The sequence below is a fragment of the Cornus florida genome, unplaced genomic scaffold, assembly GCF_030987335.1.
Source record: "Cornus florida cultivar Cherokee Brave unplaced genomic scaffold, ASM3098733v1 CherokeeBrave_3.0.0_Hap2_Chr05, whole genome shotgun sequence".
Classification (NCBI taxonomy): domain Eukaryota; kingdom Viridiplantae; phylum Streptophyta; class Magnoliopsida; order Cornales; family Cornaceae; genus Cornus; species Cornus florida.
Genome location: NW_026775575.1, coordinates 97,287,777 through 97,306,852, shown reverse-complemented (window position 1 = coordinate 97,306,852; position 19,076 = coordinate 97,287,777). Strand labels below are relative to the sequence as shown.

Below are 19,076 nucleotides of genomic sequence, written 5' to 3'. Positions count from 1 at the left end.
TACACTTATTTATGCACTCTAAAAATATAATTTTTTGAAACAAAATTACCCTTCAACCATTTTTTTTTCTTTGCTCTCTTAATCTTTCCATATAGTAAAAATATAAACAAGCTATATAAAAACAACAAACTTGAATGAATATTTACGTAAAAAACACTTGTGTGAATCGTGTAACAAAACAAGAAAAACAAACAAAAAAAAACCTGCGTAAATTGATTCTGAATAAAAAACGAAAAAAGAAAAAAAGTAAAGGAAAAAACCCATTAGTTATAAAAAGAAATATATAAAAACAATGAACATGTTTTAGTTTCCTCATAATCCATCTTGTGTTATTAAATTCTCCAAATAACTTGGTGGGTTGATTTGATGATGCAAGTTGTTTTGAAATTTTCATTATTTTTATAGATGTAATTTTTTCTGGCTTTGGTTTTAAATTTTCCAATGTTCATGCCCAATCCTTCCTGTCCGCAGTGTTTGTCAAATTGTGTGAGACTAGAAAAATTATATCTACAAAATATGAATTTTGGTCGTTCGATGCATTAGAACATTTATTATAATTGTACCCTAACAATATTTAAACACTCCACTTTCATTTTTTATGTGTGTGTGTGTATATGTGTGACAATATGTGTGACAGTGTGTGTTGCCGTTGGGGCTGAGGAAGAGAAATTAAACAGAGAGGAGAGAAGGAAAGAATTTGTTATGGGTATGAGGTTAAAAAGGTCATTTCAACATTTAAATTAGTCAATATAAAAGTCTAAAGGTAAAAATATTAATTTATTACCATTGGGGTGTCTTTGGTAGATATATCAAATTTCAGGGGGTGTTATTGTTCCAAAATAGGCAAACTTTTCTCTTAATGTCCTTTTGACAAACCTCGGGGAGTGTTAATATACTTTACCCTAAAAATTAAAAGGCATAGATTAAAAAGAGTGTAATTTAATTTAATTTATTTATTTGTAATTAAATATTGAATTATAGTTTTGTGCTGGTTGAGTTTTCGGGTGATCTTAGTTATTGTCAATGTTAATTACTTTTCTTGTTAATTTCATCTGTTTAAAATCGCACCAGCAACTAAACAATGGCTGGTCGGTCTGCGTTGGCCAGATGGATACTATGGAGGAAACAATATCAGGTTCATGCTGGTACTAACACATACTACTATGTATATTGTAATCAAACAAATTAGGGAACAGAGGAGAAGAGAACAAATGAAGGAGAGAAAAACAATGTTACAGTTCATGAAATGGATAGATAAGTAATGCTGCTTTTCACTTTAACCTACTGTCACTAATTTGTTGCTAGCTCATCACTTTCTTCATTAACTCTTATATATATATATATATATATATTCCTAAATTGCCAAATTTGACCAAATAATACAACAGAGAGCTACTTCAAGTACAAATTTTTTGGCTCCTAATTGTCACTTTCTTTGTGTCCTTTTGCTCCTGTAAGTAGAATCTTTTTCTACATACACAACTACACACACATATGTGTGTGTGTGTGTGTATTTGGCATTTACCAATTGGTAGCCATTGAACTTTTGGGCTGACGTGAAGTGCAATAATAGGGTGGTATATTCACTGATAATGTTCCAATGCGATAGTTTGGAGATGAGAAATCGTGCGTGTCCCTTTTCTTTGTAGTATTTGGTGTTGTCTGTTTTATTAATTGACTCACATATTATCTATGTTAACTATTTACATTGACATTGAATTATTTTTAACCAATGAAATTCTTTAATAGAATAGAATCATATATAAACACATGATTCACTTTGTTGAGTTCAGTTTTGGGAGTTCTGTTACTTGATTTTACAAAACCTTCAGAGCATGTTCCAGAAAGTATTTGGCATTTATGCAAAGAAAAAACATAAAATAAAGATGTGTTGTATTTTAACTCCCGAGCATGATTTTCATACTGATTGCAGAAAACGTTTTTCATTATATCGACATTGGATGAAAAACAAACTATTCTTGTACTTTAAAATTTATTCTATCGACATTGGATGAAAAACAAACTATTCTTGTACTTTAAAATTTCATACATAATAGTTTTCTTTATCACCTCAACGCCAAAACAGACCCATCTGTTCAAAACGAAGCCCCAGTGGGCATTGCATTCAAAAGCCTTTGGGCTTTGATTCCTTTCGGTTGGGCTGTTGCTTTACTTGTACAGAATCTTATTTAATAAAACTTACCTTTTACCCAATTGTAATTTATTTTTATTTATTTATTTTTATTTTCTAACATACTCACTTCCAATCGTCTGATTTTTTTCCAAAAAGAAATCCTAAACTTTCCCGGAGTTATCGGCATCGTATTTTATGAAAATATCTGTTGGATTTTGTTCATTGAATCATTGGTAAATCCAAATTTATGTGATCCTGTTTATACATTGATATATGCATACAAATACATATGGCGATTTATTGACATGATTCGTGTTTTGTTTGCATATATATATATACGCTTCAGTTCTTTACATCTTTTATCACATAGGTTAAATTCGTAAGTATTACCTTTCATTTGTTGGTTAGAAAGGAGAAGAAATGAAAATAAAAAGGTTATAATTCATGTGTGTGTATATATATATATATATATTTTGGGTATTACAACTAGTATTAGTCAACAAGGTGGTTTTCAAGGAAAAAAAAAATTCCCATTTTTTGTTTTCAAACCAGTTTGATCATTATTATTAACATGCTCAATTCCATGTAATTGCAAAATCAAACCCATATATATATATATATATAGAAAACATAATGAGGTATTAGCAAATAGTGTTAGATGTGTTATTTGATTATGGTTTTATATTTTTGTATCTTTTAACGAGGTATTGATTTTATTAATAAGCCATTCACCTATATTTATTTATTATAATTTAATTTATTATACTAAATAAAACAAATGATATACAAATTGAAAACTTGTTTCCGAATAGGGTTTATCCTTACTCATATAGAGTAATTATTAAAATAACCAAGAAAAGGAGCGTCACGTCTAATTTTTAGTAAGGACAATATAATTTTCGATATTCTTGTGTATTAGAATGTCAAGGCTATCACTGGCATCTCTCATCTCTAAAACTAACAGTCGCATTAAGAATTTCTAATCTAGCTACACCTCTTTATATAGGCATCCTCCTTATTGGAAAACTTTATATTTCTCTATAATACTCTTAAAAAATCTAAGATATTTATAGGTATTAGAAAACTTTATATTTATCTAGAATGTTATATACCGTACATATTACAACAATAATTTAGAATCCTCCAATACTTCACAATTCTCTGCTCAAAATTATCCTCAGTCCTTGCTTGTGGTTTGGGTTGCGCAACCTCCATTCAACTTGGCTAAAATTTTATAATAGAGTGAGCCGAAATTGTAGTGATCGCTGTAACACTAGAGTGAGATTACAATTTGAAACTTAACCAAGTAATTTAAAAATTTTTAAAAGGCTTTTTAATAAACAACCTCTAACCATTACAAAAAGAACACTGAGACGGAGTAAACATTTTACCTTAGAAAAAAGAATAAAAAGAATAATAATAAATTCTGGATGATTTTAAAAAAAGGCTTTTAATAAACAATCCCTAATTCTGTGTTTTTCTTTAATTTCACAACATGCACATCTTCCCAATTTGAAGAATGCCACAAGCAAATGAGAAGCCATCTGCACTGCTGTGTTCCTAATCTTCTCACCCAAATACCAACCAAAATACTGTAAAATAATGCAGGTTGAAACTCAACTACAAAAGTGAGATCTCCATATCATGTGTTCAAATGTGACTATGGCAACAAGGTATTGCTTGAAACATAAGAGTTATCATCTGCTTTTCTGAAACATTAAAAGTGGATTTGCTATTTTATAGACCAAACCTGGTAATATATTTAACAAACATGCTTAGCTATTTCCCCTACAAGAACATCTGAAGACCATTTACACACATTTTAGCGGTTTTTTTGACAGCCATTCATCAAAGAAGCTTTTAGGGAAGTGTTGGTCCATGCTGTTTTGGTTGCTTCCATTGCCATGTAAAGCAGTCGATTAACACTCGAAAGGCCATGGAAGCAACCAAACATTTTCAGCAGCAACATGCTTTGGTTGCATTTCATTTTAAGGATTCATGCAATTCGTTACCATGTAGACATGCATATGTAGTAAAATGAACCAAATCCCTAGCCAAGGGGTTTTGTTAATTGTGAATTGAGGATCTGGTAGTGAGAGATGACCTCATGTCTACAATGGCAGATTCATCTGCACCCAAGTTGATGGCCTCTTTGCTTGCTCTGATGAACCTTGACACGGCACCCCCCACGTACTCATGAGCTTCCTTCACACTCATTTTCTTACTCATCTCATCTGGGAAGCTACTCAAAAAGTGGTCACCATTAAGAACAGCAGCCAATTGGACTACCTCACTCTGAAACTCAGACAACCCCCTATTCTCATCCACTTCTGTCATTCTCAAAGGAGCCACATCTGGCAGGACCTCTGCAGCCAATTAACAGGACGTAATCATATATATATATATATATATATATATATATATTTATTTATTTTTAGGTAAAAGCTTACAGAATAAAACTAGTCACCTGAAACCAGTGTGAATAATTAATTTGTGAATATTCTAAACATTGTGATTTAACTATAGCATGATTCAAAAAGCTACTTGATGATTTATGATAACAAACCTATATTTATGTTTCTGGTTTATCCCTAGGATTGTTCATATGAACTATGCTAATTCATTTTCCTCCTTTCACCATTATTTTAAGTTCAACATGCTTCTTTGCCAACTTGAATTGACCAATCAAAACTCAAATTTCTAATAAGTCTTAGCAGCAAGCAATTCTCAAAAACGATAATTTTAAAATGGTGAATGGGTTAGAAAGATGAATACCTGGGCAATCAGTTCTGGGAGAGGTTAGCTCCCCAACAACCTGCTCGAATGTGCCAGCCCAAGCATCTCTGTGAGTCAAGAAGTTAGACGAGAGGTTGAACATTTTCTTTATTGTAGCAGGTATTGAAGAGTGCTCGAACTCAGAGTTTGGAGTAGGACCTGTGGGGCGGCTTATCACTACATAACAACACAGAACAAACAATTTGCAAAGTAGACATTACAACATTAGAACAAAAGGCGAAATATAGAAAATATTAAGTCCACTATGAAGTTGATAATGTTTAATCAAGTATTAACACAACCATATGCCCTCTAACTGGCTTAATAAAATGTTTTCATCACAAATCGTCATCTCAAAACCATATTCACTCACCATTGGTCCATTAGTCCAATTGGCAAAACGGCAAAACCTCTTCCCCCTCAAAGAGGAAGTGAGTAGTTTGAGCCTCATGGTAGAACATTTGTGAGGGTGTGTGTGAGTACTTGCCTAATCGAGAATATATATATATATATATTCACTCAATCTAAACAATCACAATCAATTTTTCGGAAGAAGACTATTGCCAACAAAGCAAATCAGTCAAATTAAAGGCATTACATTCTTAAACATCAAGTCCAATTGAAAGTGTAATTAAAGCAGTCATGTTTTGGTGTGAGGGGTGCAAGTAGACATTGAAGGAGAATACTTGACATTGAGAAATCAGCAAACATATACAATTATGTCTACCAACATTGCTATCAAACTTATCCCCAAAAAATAAAATTATAAAAAAAAACATTTCTATACCAAAAATAACAGAATTCATTGATCATGAAAAGGTAAGAAATACCCAAAATTTCAAAATTGAGCTTACCTTTTCCTTTCTTGATCCAAGGAGAGACCATAATTGTGGGCACACGAACCCCGAGCCGATCAAACTTGAAGAAAGAGGGAGCAGGCCCAGTGTTCCCATCCGGGTTGGGGACATTTTCATATGGAGTCTTGACATGGTCGTAGAATCCACCATGTTCATCATAAGTAATCACCAAAAGGGTCTCATTCCATTGAGGACTTGATCTCAATGTCTCATAAACCTCCTTCACTAGCTTCTGCCCATTAGCAACATCATGGGATGGATGGTCATCATTTGCAGGCAGTCCCTTTAGATCAAAGTAGCTCGGCTCGATCACCGTTAAGCTAGGCAACTTCCCATTTCTAGCATCTTTCTTGAACTTCAAATTATACTGATGAAACTTAAATATATACTTCAATTTCCTCAAATTTCTATAGAACAGAGTTGTGGGTATGTTCTGAAAGTAAATACCAAAGTCTAATTTGTTCTCATGTAGTGAATCAAATATGGTGTGTTGTGGGTACCCTTTAGCTAATTGCTTCTTGACATGGCTTGTTGATCCATGAGAAGTTGCTGAGTACACAAACAGTCTGTTGGGTTGCGTTGGGCCAGGAATTGAAGAGAACCACCGGTCAAAAACTGCGAATTCGCGAACCAATGTCGCGAAAACCGGAACATTTTCAGGCTTAAACCCTTTCATGACAGTTTCTGAGAGGTTTTGTGACATGGACAGTGCTTGTTCCACAAACCCAGACATTGAAGGAAGTGTAGAAGAGCCAAATACCTGTTGTTCCACAGCTTCGAATGAATGACCCGGATCCGGATCCACGTACTCAGCATCATCTGTGAAGCAGATCGATTCTGTCATTTCTGTGCTTTGGGCCTTGGTTGAAACTGGGTTACATTCTTTTCCGGTGACACCATTGATTGATGGGTTGATGGATTTTTTCATCCACCCAATCATGTGATCAAAAGATCTGTTCTCCAGAACCAACACAACAATGGTCTTGATGGGTTGTTGCTCAGTTGCATTTACCAAATGGATGGGTTGGACAACGGCTGAAAGAGTGAGAAACAGCAAGAAAATGGAGGAAAATGGTGGTAATCTGGATTTCAACCTTCCCATGCTTGTTAATTTCAATATATTTGCTTCGATATATGAGAGAGAGAGAGGGCTTCCACTTTTACTGGTAGAGAGTACAGAAATGGAATTACAAAAATGGAAACGGAAGCAAAGGAAGATGCTGGTGTTATCAGCTTCAGTGTGCTCTGTGCAATCAAGAATTAAAAGAATATAAAATATGATATTAAATTATTAATCTTACTTTGGAGAGCTATTAAGTGCAGGGATAATTTGGATTAAACGTGGCCCAATGCTTCCATATCTTTAGCTAATTCTGTTGTATAAGAAAAATGATAATCATGATATCAGGTTTCAAGTACCATCATTATAGTTTTTGGTTAATCATTTAGATAGTTGGACGAAAATGGACTTGTTAACGGTGTCATTGCAAGAAAAACTCACCAAATTGATGCTAATTATTACTAGAAAGAGAGTATATATTTTGAAGCCTTGGCTAAGAACTCTGTCAATTAAAGAATTCAAAGTCATTAGGCACAGAAAAAGAGAGACTAGTGACTTTATTAAAGGTTAAAACCCACTAAACTACTAAAGTGTTGATTTTGATGGGATAAAGGTCTCAAATCATAGTGTTCTCACCTTAGTTAGTTAATGAATCTAGTACTACCAATCAATCTAACATAATCTAAAACAGCTTTGAGATATAAAAGCACAACTCTAAAGTAAACTGTGACAGTATTGCATTTCACTTCAAACATTGATGTCACATTCATGAATAGAATTAGGATTTGAACAAAAAAAAAAAAAAGTATAGAATTGGGATGCATGTGATTTGAGACTGCAATGGGTGGCCACTTTTTGATTATATATATATATATATTGTGTATGGGAATCTACTCATCACGGCCCACGGATTTCATATCATTTTAAAAGAAGGCAAGAAGCACAACAAAATTCATTATTTATTACTACTATCATCATAATGTACCTATAGTCGGTCGGTCAAAAACAAAATGGAAAGGTGATGAGCAAAAGTCAAAAATTTCCACGAGAAAATGAAATAAAACAGAATTGGGTCAGATAAGATGGACCACCCACCCACATCTTAATTCTTGCAGTTCCAAATCCCACCTAAACCGGTCCAAGAGGCCCACGCCACAGCTCGACGCCACACGTTCTTATATTGTTGGGTGTGGTGGTCCATAGTTCAGATTCTAAAGCGGCCCACTTCTCTCCTTCTTAAAACCGACTTTCAAATTAGGGCACAAATTCGTATGTAAAACATACTAAACAATGTACCTCCAACTCACGTGAATAAAAAAGACAAAACCGTAACATTTTCAATGTTTGACATATGGTACATAAATTGAAATTGTTGATTGAAAATTTGGTAATTTGTATACCTTTCATGGGGTTCTGACTCGTGTTACATGACTTCGGTGTATACTTGTTCATTTATGTAAAAATTCAAATTATTAAATAGTGCTCTATACACATTCATTTATACCCAATCACTTTTTTATTCGAATTCGATGTGGGACAAATGATTTTTGTAACTCTCCCACATCCGAACTTGTAACGCCATCGTTGCGATTGGATCACCCTGGATAGTTCACCTGAACGCCTTTCAAGTCGGACGCTTGGCGTGGCACCGAATCAAGAATTGAGTCGGGCTCTGATATCAACTGTAACAAGTCGGTACTTGTCCATTTACCCAAAAACTCAAGTTATTGGGTAGTACTATATACCCACCCATTTATACCAAATCACTTTCCTATCTAGATCCGACGTGAGACAAATACCTTCATAACAACTTGAGATATGTCACCTCTTTTGCAATTAATGAAATGTTTTTTTTTTTTTTTTTCAAAAATTGTGGTTATATTGACATCGAAATGGAACAATCATAGCTTCAGAAGTTTGATTAAACAGAATATATGAAGGTCTTGAAAATATAGATATAGATATATTGCGGAGAAGTTGACACTCTTGGTGACAGAGAATTAAGCTTGTTCCAATTAAGGTGATTTGGCAACTATAATCAGTTGATCGACAATCTTGGCAGTCCAGTGAAACAATTTGAAAACTTTAGTTGTCACCATTTTATTGATTATAAACAATTCCAAATGTTCAGCAAACTCCAAGAACCTTGGTGACAAAGAATATATGGTTCTAGACAATCACACATCATAGTCAAACAATGGATTCGTCAGCCTTAGAATTCTTCTAAGCCAGTTGCAATTCCTTCTTGTTTCAAATATAAAGTATATTTAGCAATAATTAAATGCCAATTTTCCTCAAGTATGCTAGTAAACCTAATCCAGCAGCTAGAGCTGCCCCAGCTGCAACAGCGCTGTATGCAGAAGCCCATGCATCTGCATTTGCATAATCCATATCTCCGGAGCTGGAGCCCCTTCTCCGACCACTTGTTACTGAATAATCTAAATGCAATCTCAATCCCTGTTAAAACACAATCATCACTCATTTTATAAGATAAACAGCCACTAAGTATTGTCCTCCAATTGTATTTTAGTTTTTTTCTTCTGATTTGATAGTAGGATCAAGAGAAAGATCTATCATACCTTCCAACCAGTTAACTTGGCATGTTCCACAGCTGTTGCAAGATCACTATCTGACGCGAGTACAACCTTGTCAAGATCTTCGTCCTCATACTACAGTGTGGTTACCATTTAGCTAGCATCAAAATTTGAAGTAAAAAAATTGAGAATTTGAACATATATGATGTTAGTGTGTACCAAAATCCGAGGCAGATTGTTGCGGTCAATGTCATCCCCCATCCTCTGAAGGATCGCGGTTATAAGGCTCGTCAAACTCTGAACATCTGATCTCAGAAACAGGAACAGGAAATACAGTGAACCAAAAATTATTAGGTAAGTATGTGTGTTGTTGTGTAAGCGTCCCCATGTCGAATGACATCATAATTCATGTCTAGAAGGAAGCCTTGCCCAAATGTAACAAAAAGAACTTCAATATTTCTATTAAAGTTTCTTCTATACAACTGAGGAAAAAGGGCAATGCTACACATCTGGTTTGTGTAATTGAAACATATAATAAGATAGAGTAGCAGTGAACTGAAGTCTAAAACTTGGAGAAACTAGAATCAAATTATGAGCTGCATGTGCAGAACGGGCAATGTCATATATACAACTATACGGTGGGTACGAAATGTGACAAGAAAACAAGAAGCATACCACAATTGAACCTATGAATTTGGCCCCTTTTATCTTGAATTTTGAAAGCAAACGTAGTAGGCAGGCCTGACGAAGTATAGGAAAGATTTCTCCCAGTCTCTGCCCCTTCAGAAGCCATTTGCAAGGAACCATTGCTGAGATGTCACCAAATAGTATTTTAGTAAATATACGTAAGAAATCAGAAATGTATCGTCATACTGAAAGAAAATTCTATAACCTGCGCGTCTCTTCCTCATCATCCGAAGGACTCAATGCCATGGCAGAATCCCAAAACTTTTGCATCAGAGTGTTCGAGGCCTCATTACTAACTCCAGCAGTACTTCCCACCTTGTTGATCAGGAAACAACCGTATTACTCTCCACAAATTACAAAGGAAAACGAGGAAAAAATAAGAATGTTCAATATAGAATTCTAGTTGAGTCCTTAGTGCTGTATTTTAAAATTTTAATGATTAATTACTGTGCATTGTTAACTATCTTTTGATAAGATTACATCACATAAAAATGAATGAAATTTATTAACAGAAAATCTGTAAAATGATGAGAAGTACTAGCAGATGCAAAACCCGAATTGCAGATTGGCACACATGTAACCCTAAAGATAGGTTTCTCTCTTTAGGGCAATGAGAGAGTGATTTCTAATGTTTTTATGCTACAAAGTTAAAATTCATGTCTTTTCAGTATTATTTCTAAGAAGTCAATCCTGTTGAGCTTTTGATGATCACAGAAAGGTAAAAACTTGACTTACAGTGGCAACAGCAGCCTGAGTGATATGGAGCACATCAGTCACAGCAACTACAATTCCATCTGTATCAAGACACCTACACTGATCAGAAACCATTATGAAAAATCACAAACTTCTATACAACCTTTTGACTTGGTAAATTTACCACTATCAACTACAGGAAGGTGTAAAAATTTCCCATCATGCATGGTATGCAAAGCATCAACAATGGGTGTATCAACTGTCGCACATTCTGGATTTGGGGTCATTACCTATATATTAAAAGCCATGATGCCCAACATCAAAAAAATTATTAATAAATCCATAAGAAAATCATAAATATGATATCCTCTCAGGAAATAGCAGATAAACTTATGAAAGTTGTACCAAGAACGGATAAAATACATTTGGAAGTATTCAGAAGAACCCATTAAAAACAAATTGCCATTAGAACGAGACAATTACCTTCTCCACTAGAGTGGACTCTGGAGGAAGATTTTGTGCTATTAGCCGCATCAAGATGTCCTTTGTACTAAAAGAAAATGTAGAAGACAAAAAGAATAATTGAAGTTTATACATTATAGCACTTTTGGAAATATGTGTGTTTCTTCCTTTGAACATAAAACCAGATTTGCATTGTTTAATTCAAATGAGAAGAAACTCACGTTAGAATTCCCCGTGGTTTGTTTTCAACTGTTACAACTGCAGAGCTTACTCGACACTCATGCATCTTCTTAGTTGCCATTAGTACCGTGTCAGTAGGTGAGACTGTTACAATCCTGACAATGCCACAATCAGTATGACAAAGTAACTTGTAGCATATTAATCTGAGGAATTTTTGTTAACAAATAAAGTACCATATTGAAAAAATAATATGAAAAAAAAGAAGATATTACCTACTTTGAATTCTCAGAAATGATTGTTGACAAATAGGGCCTAAACATTCTCTCTCGAAGTGTTTCCATGAATGAATTAGGACCTGTATATCAACCAAATATTGACTAAAATGAAAAAGTCATGTCCCCTGAGAAGACCAAGTAAATAGATACCATCAACAACAAAAATAGAGAAGCTATAACCTATCAAGGGAAAAACAAAAAGAAAAAAGACACAGAAAGTATTACAAAAGAAAATCAAAACAAAAAGGATAAGCATCTCTTCACCAACCAGAAAAAGATGTTCCCCAGTGTTTTTCAACACCTTCAACAGCTGCCGCAATGGCCTTCCCTTTTTCGGCTGCCCTTTCCATGCGAGCAATGGCATCATACAAACATTTTGCTATATCAAGTAAAGCAATGACTTCTCCATTCTCAACAACAGGCAAATGTCTAAATTTCCCTATGAACAAAAATATCATTACCATATTCAGTGGGCAAAAATAAGAATATAACATTTGAAAAAAATACCATTTTAGTCTCCCTTTTTTTTATTAATACCTTGCACCATCTTCTGCAAGGCTTCCACAGCAAGAGTATCAGAAAGAACAAACACTGGGTTCCTCGTCATAACCTTTGAAGCGGGTGTGTCTTCAAGATTAAGCTCACGAGCAATAACTCTTGTTGCTATATCCTTCAACCAAAAAAAAAAGTTAATAAACACATATTGTAAAAGATTCTTGCAATCAATATGCTTAGCAATGTATGATAGAAGTGGTTCAAGTCAAACCTTAGCCGTCAAGATTCCACACAGTAATGCATTTGAGTCAGTCAGCAATAAAGCATCAACTCTACGAGCAGCCATCCGACGACAAGCTTCATATAAACTCGTAGAGTCAGGTATTGTCAGGGCCTTCGACAGCCTCAATCGCCTCACTGTACGCTCTCCAGTTAGTCCCCTGCTCCATGTACAAGTGAAAACGGAAAACTTTAGTACTACAAAGTCTACAAGTATAACATGAAGTTTTGATTTAAAATTTTAGACCTTTAATTTTTCTTCTATTTAGTGGTGAGGTAGGCTGTGTTTGCATGCATCATACTCTTATGCTAAATACTTATTAGATTAATTAAGTTGTAGCATAACACATGACATTCTATGATTTAATCTCTTTGGCAATTCCCTCTATCAATTACAGTTTCGAAGGTTGATGTCCCTCCCATGAGAAAAACTACAACGGTGAAATTTTCTATTGGTGAATCCATAGAAGGGCTGAGTTGAGATCACTCAATTATCTTCTCAATAATACCCAGTGTAATCCAAACTCAAAATAACATAAGTAAAAGAATCTCCTAATTCAATAAGCTCGGGCATCTCTAAAGGACCACCTAACAGTTTGCGTCCCAATTTATCATAGAAATCAATTCTAAATCTCGAGTTAAATTTTTAACAGTGGCATTTCAATGAAAGAGTAGCATATGCTCTGAAATTCAATGAAATATAGTTTTTTTTCAGTACAGTTATGTAATATTAAATTCCAGTTTCTCAGTATAGTTTTTTTCAATGAAAATGCAGTATAAGTATGCATTTACGGAAATACACTAGCACATTAAAGAAATGTGTAACCGGCCTGCACAAATCATTAAAATAAAGAAGAAAACAAAATGAAAGAAAATAAAAAAAATTTGGTGATTGATTTAAAAAAATTAATAAATAAAGAAGAAAATGGAGACTGCCATTTATCTCCATTTTTATATTTCCCATTCTACATGAATTAAACACTTTCGCTAATATAGGAAATATGCATGCACAGATATTTAATCAAACAAGAAAATATAGCATAATTGTATTACATAAACAAACACGTCTGTGTATAAAAAAACGTACATGGAACGAGAAGACATAGATTTTCTAAAAGAATTGCGGGCTCCATTCTCGAGAGCTTTCTTCTTCGGCATTGACGATGAGCTCGTCAAGGAACTTTTTCTGGAAGAACTTCCATGACTCGACCTCATTTTTACCTGCCAAACACCACAACGTCCCACGAATATGGCCAAAGATTACAACAACAGCCCCAATTATCTTGGTCACATCAAAGGTCGATTAGCAATTAATTGATAATTACTCAATTCTTGATGAAGATCGTAGTCCAATTATAATGATATAAATTGAAACTCCGACGAGGAAAATAAATGATTTAATCAATCGATAGGTTTATGCGTCGGCAAGTTTGAATAATGTGGAAGTGAAAGGATCGGTCGCTGCGGAATTGCAATCTGAGAATTGGACTTTCCCGGGAAAATGAGTCTGCATTTGTGACGACCCACCCCCGGAAAATTCACCGACCGGAAAAAAAGTGGCGGGTGAGAGCGAGAAAACAGAGGGGACCTGATGAAATAGGGTGGTGTTATTGCAGTCGATTTATTTTGAGGTATACGAATTACGGGCGCGCTAGCCAATAACATTCGTCCACGTCAGAAGATTGTCTTCCAATTTTAGAAGAAAATTGAAAGGCTTCCCATACTCCATGAAGCTGCGTAAAAAAAAAAAAAAAAATCATGAGAAGAAGATACTACTAAATTAGTTCAAACCTTCAAAAGTATTATTGTATATTATTTAAATAATATTAAATTGAGAACTGGCAATTTTATTTTAGATCATATATCCTTTTTCTTACTCAAAATTTTATTATAATTCTTTCACACAAGTGCTATTTTCTCAAATGATTCTTGGATCGTGAATTATTTTAATGAAGGGTGACATCCACGCTTTATAAATAAGTATTTTACTTCACTCTTCAATGACACGATATCATTTTATCTAAAATTAATAAATCAAACTTTTATGAGTTTATGCACAATTTTATTATTGTCTTAAATAAATAAAATAAAATAAAATAAAAAGTATCTTAGTAGAAAAGCCAAGTGCAACTATGGTTTCGTATAAAAAGTAAAATACTCATTTATAAAAACTACAGCAATTACTCAGATAAATTACTTAGAGTAAATTGTCAATATATTAATTCTGTTTTTCAGCACATTAAAAAGTGACTAAAACCGATATATTTAATATTTTAAAAACCCTACAAGGCCGTGCTATAACAACGTAGTATTGTACTCCAACATGGCAAGGTGGGATGTATGGAATTATTTAGGGAAGAGATGCTCAACTCTATTGAAAAGCAATGAGCTGATTTGCTGCATGCGGATGCCTTTCTTGAAACAAAAGAGAGAAATGAGCCTTTGCGTGAGAGAGACTCTGTGTTCCAATATGCAATAATTTAAAGCTGTCAAAGGAGTGGATTGAGTATGTAGTGCGAAAGTATCTCTATATGCCACAGAACATTGAGTGAAGGACAGAGAGATATATGCTCAACTTCTTTTGAAGCCTTCTTTGCCTAATTATGGTGCCTCTCTTGAGAAACAAGCATTTGAATTAATATATCTTATATGACCTATTTGCTTGGTAACATCATCATTCACATATCCACTAATTCATCAATTTATACTTAGCAGAGGTCCAGCAATGGTGGACTGGGCACCCATATTAATTGGGTTCCTGCTATTCATACTATTGAGTCCAGGGCTAGTCTTTCAGATCCCAGGGAACACCCATCATGTGGAGTTTGGCAGCTTCAAGACCAACGGCAAGGCCGTGCTTCTCCACACTCTCCTTTTCTTCGCTGTCTTCACTATTCTAATCTTGGCTGTTGGTATACACATCCATACTGGCAAATAAGGTGACCCAAACACCTAACATTACTCATCCTCGTTTATAATTATGTTATGTTTGGGAGTAATGAATCAGTGCTTTGGATTTAATTCAGTTCAAAATTTAACTAAATTTCTTGTGATTCTAAACTCAAGTCGCCGCGGATTCAATACTTCGCACTAGTGATTTTGATGTGAGTTCTTAAATTTGATGTGGAATGCATTGTTGCCTTTTTTGTGCCTTGTTCATGTTTCAATGGTACAACTTTTATACCCATCAATCCTTCAATAGTGTGAGTCTTGATTTGTTCTTATTTAATGATATTTGTACATTTTCATACAATGACATGACAAAAGTACGGTTGAAAATGTAAGAATACTCCTTTAGAAATTAGAATCAACTATATATATACTCTCACTGTTGCCGTATAAATTGTCTTTTGAAACATGTTATATATGTGAGCAATGATAAAACTTTCGAATTTAGAAATGTATTATTTTTTTTTAAAAAAAATTAATTATTTAGAATAATGGAATTTTAAAAGGAGAAGGAATTTGATGGGATTTTAAAAGAAAATTTATAAAGTAAAGAAATTCGAGAAAAAATGATAGGATTTGAAATATAATTACAACATTATCATTTTATTTACTTTTTTTAGTCTCTAATTCTAAAAACTACATCATAACGTCATGTTTCTTTATCCTAAATTGGTATAAAGCTTGTTTTATTTCAAATTTTATTTTATAATTTCTTGTTTATTTGAAATACAAAAATAAAATGTTCCTGTAATCCCTCTCATGATGATTATTATAAGGCAATTGTTGAGATGAATGGGTTAAGCTTAAATGTTTTGACTTCGACTCAACAATCCTTATTGGATCTTATAGATCATATCCAGGATCCTCAAATCAAGATGAAAGTCTTTGAAATAGGTTCTGCTCTGACACGATCTAATGAGAATACAGATAATCCAGATTTTCTGAGAGCAGAAAATCATTACAGCATGAAAGAAGTTCTCAGCAGATTAGAACACCAAGGACAAAATTCTCATCCTGCTAATCTCCCTGATCTCAGAATGGAGATTAATCTTTTAAAAGAAGAAATTCGTCAATTAAAGTCTCGTCAGACTAAGATGGATTTGGAAATTACTCTTTTAAAAGCACAATCTGCAATTACACCTTCATCATCCCAAGATGAAGTCCCTCAATCAGAAGGTACTAATTATCTTCAACTCTTGAATCAAGTTACTTACCAAAAATGGTATATATCTATCAATTTGGTAATTAATCAGGAGTACACAATCACTAATGCAATTGCCTTAGTTGATAGTGGCGCAGACATGAACTGCATACAGGAAGGATTGGTTCCTACTCAATATTTTGAGAAAACCACTCAAGGTCTTACCAGTGCAAGTGGAGGTAAGATGCAGATTAAGTATAAACTTAATCATGTTTTCATTTGTAAAGAAGGTATTTGTCTACCATCTACTTTCTTACTCATCAGAAATATGGCACAACAGGTTATTTTGGGTACTCCCTTTTTAGCCTTAATCATGCCAATTGAGAAAATTGATTCTCATGGAATATGCTCTAATTTACATGGCCAGTCAATTACTTTCCAATTCTTGACCCCACCAGTAAATAAGCATATCAATACTCTTAAAGATAACATTATCTTTAAGGAAAAGCAACTGAATTATTTGCAAAAGGAGGTATCCTCCTTAGCAATTAATCAAAGATTGGTACAACCCACTGAGCAACAGAAAATTGAGTCACTACGACAAAACTTTCTAAAGGAAATCTGTAGTGAGATTCCTAATGCTTTTTGGGCCAGAAAGAAGCATATTGTTTCTTTACCCTATGAAAACGGATTTACCGATCGCATGATTCCTTCTAAAGCTAGTCCCAGCCACATGAAAGCTGACTACTTGAAATTATGTAAAACTGAAATCAGCTCTTTAATGGCAAAGAAGCTTGTCACTACTAGCTACTCCCCCTGGAGTTGCAGAGCTTTTTATGTCAATAAAAATGCTGAAAAAGAACGAGGAATTCCTCGATTGGTTATTGATTATCGGCCACTCAATCTTGCTTTGAGTTGGATCCGATACCCAATTCCCAACATCAAAGATCTTTTAGATAGGTTACAATCTGCTGTAATCTTTTCTAAATTTGATCTTAAATCTGGATATTACCAGGTACAGATTGCAGAAGAGGATAGGTACAAAACAGCTTTTTGCGTACCTTTTGGACAGTATGAATGGACAGTGATGCCATTTGGATTAAAAAATGCCCCTTCAGAATTTCAACATATTTTGAATGACATATTTAATCCTTTTACTGAATTTTCTATAGTTTATATTGATGATATTCTTATATTTTCCAAATCAATCGATCAGCATTATAAACACTTGAAAATTTTCAAACATGTTATTTACCAAAGTGGTTTAGTAGTTTCTACTCCTAAACTAAAACTGTTTTTAACTAAGGTCAGATTTCTTGGTCATGAAATTTGCGATAAGAAAATTAGACCTTTTAATCGCAGTATTGAGTTTGCTTCTAAATTTCCAGATGAAATTAAGGATAAAACTCAGCTTCAAAGGTTTCTGGGTAGTTTGAATTATATTCGAAATCACTACAGAGATCTTACACAGGATACAGCAATTTTGTACACCAGGTTAAGGAAATTTCCTTCCCCATGGACTTTGGAACACACCAAGGCAGTTCAGAAGATTAAACTCAGAGCCAAACAAATTCCTTGCTTAGCTCTAGCCAATTCTTCATGGTTCAAAATTGTGGAAACAGATGCCTCCAATATTGGATACGGTGGTATTCTTAAACAGAAAAATCCGAACACAGGAATAGAGGAGCTTGTTCGCTTCACTTCAGGAACTTGGAAAAATGCACAATTAAATTATTCAACCATCAAAAAGGAAATTCTTTCTTTGGTTAAATGCATTTATAAATTCCAAGATGATTTAATCAATCAGAAATTCTTGTTACGCATTGATTGTAATGCTGCTAAACAAGTACTGGAAAAAGATGTAAAGAATTTGGTCTCCAAACAGATATTTGCTGGTTGGCAAGCTGATTTATCTGCTTTTGATTTTTCTATTGAATATATTAAAGGCAGTTCTAATTCTTTACCTGATTTTCTAACTCGTGAATTTTTGCAGGGTTCATGAATCCGCCCCCCCATGGGCAGGGCCGGGGTAATACTCCAAAGGCTCGTGGCAAAAACAAGGCTAAGGCCAAAGTGGTTATACCCTCACTGATGATCAATTTCCATATTTGGAGCATGTTGCTGATCTGCTCAACACACCTTCTAAAGGAAGCAGCAGTACCCAGCAAAAACAACAGAAACCAACCATGAAAGAGGTTCTTGAACAAGAAACTCCATGGATACCTAATCAAAGGTATATTCAACCAGTATTGGTACTGGATTCTCAGGATGAGCAATGGATGCCAGATCCTTGGGAAGTAAAATCCAGATATTTTCAAACTCAACAATATGCTGCACCGGATGGTCGCCATAGATATATCTATGAAGCTATTCTTACTGAAACTTCCTCTGTGGAGATTAACCACACGAAGCAATTTCCGAATTCCAAAGATAGTCCTCTTACTTATAGTAAAGCTATCTTTAAGAGGCTTATACGACCTAGTGACTGGGGATTAAATCCTAATTTGCCAAGGAAAATATCCTATGGTCACAGTTACAATTATTGGGATTATATC

The 19,076-nt window shown here is 34.3% G+C and overlaps 2 protein-coding genes across 3 annotated transcripts; both read right to left on the bottom strand.

Moving 5' to 3' along the window:
* Positions 1 to 3,236: 3,236 nt before the first annotated feature.
* On the bottom strand, positions 3,237 to 7,306 carry LOC132307816 (non-specific phospholipase C6-like). 2 transcript variants are annotated; one of them, XM_059805688.1, is made up of 4 exons: positions 5,764 to 7,306; positions 4,910 to 5,086; positions 4,239 to 4,500; positions 3,237 to 3,399 (listed from the first exon to the last, which is right to left on the bottom strand). In XM_059805688.1, the coding sequence occupies exons 1-4, from the start codon at positions 6,866 to 6,868 to the stop codon at positions 3,312 to 3,314; spliced, it is 1,632 nt and encodes a 543-aa protein (XP_059661671.1). In that variant the 5' UTR covers positions 6,869 to 7,306; the 3' UTR covers positions 3,237 to 3,311. The 2 variants fall into 2 exon arrangements, with proteins under 2 accessions (XP_059661671.1, XP_059661672.1); XM_059805689.1 differs by having other exon boundaries at positions 3,237 to 3,358.
* A 1,192-nt stretch (positions 7,307 to 8,498) lies between these two features.
* LOC132307815 (CBS domain-containing protein CBSCBSPB5-like) lies at positions 8,499 to 14,114 on the bottom strand. The gene is made up of 14 exons (XM_059805687.1): positions 13,519 to 14,114; positions 12,424 to 12,592; positions 12,195 to 12,327; positions 11,926 to 12,096; positions 11,659 to 11,737; positions 11,424 to 11,537; positions 11,224 to 11,290; positions 10,925 to 11,030; positions 10,783 to 10,841; positions 10,253 to 10,362; positions 10,036 to 10,169; positions 9,580 to 9,665; positions 9,406 to 9,495; positions 8,499 to 9,283 (listed from the first exon to the last, which is right to left on the bottom strand). The coding sequence occupies exons 1-14, from the start codon at positions 13,644 to 13,646 to the stop codon at positions 9,104 to 9,106; spliced, it is 1,626 nt and encodes a 541-aa protein (XP_059661670.1). The 5' UTR covers positions 13,647 to 14,114; the 3' UTR covers positions 8,499 to 9,103.
* Positions 14,115 to 19,076: the final 4,962 nt, after the last annotated feature.

Bases quoted from the DNA above. Each gene is read 5' to 3' on its own strand.
- LOC132307815 (XM_059805687.1), bottom strand. From the start codon at position 13,646: ATGAGGTCGAGTCATGGAAGTTCTTCCAGAAAAAGTTCCTTGACGAGC. The intron at 9,496-9,579 runs GTACACACTAAC...ACCACACTGTAG, and splicing joins ACAATCTGCCTCGGATTTTG to TATGAGGACGAAGATCTTGA. The intron at 9,284-9,405 runs GTATGATAGATC...GTGTTTTAACAG, and splicing joins CCAAGTTAACTGGTTGGAAG to GGATTGAGATTGCATTTAGA.
- LOC132307816 (XM_059805688.1), bottom strand. From the start codon at position 6,868: ATGGGAAGGTTGAAATCCAGATTACCACCATTTTCCTCCATTTTCTTG. The intron at 5,087-5,763 runs GTAAGCTCAATT...GTTGTTATGTAG, and splicing joins TTGGATCAAGAAAGGAAAAG to TGATAAGCCGCCCCACAGGT. The intron at 4,501-4,909 runs GTATTCATCTTT...AATTGGCTGCAG, and splicing joins TCCCAGAACTGATTGCCCAG to AGGTCCTGCCAGATGTGGCT.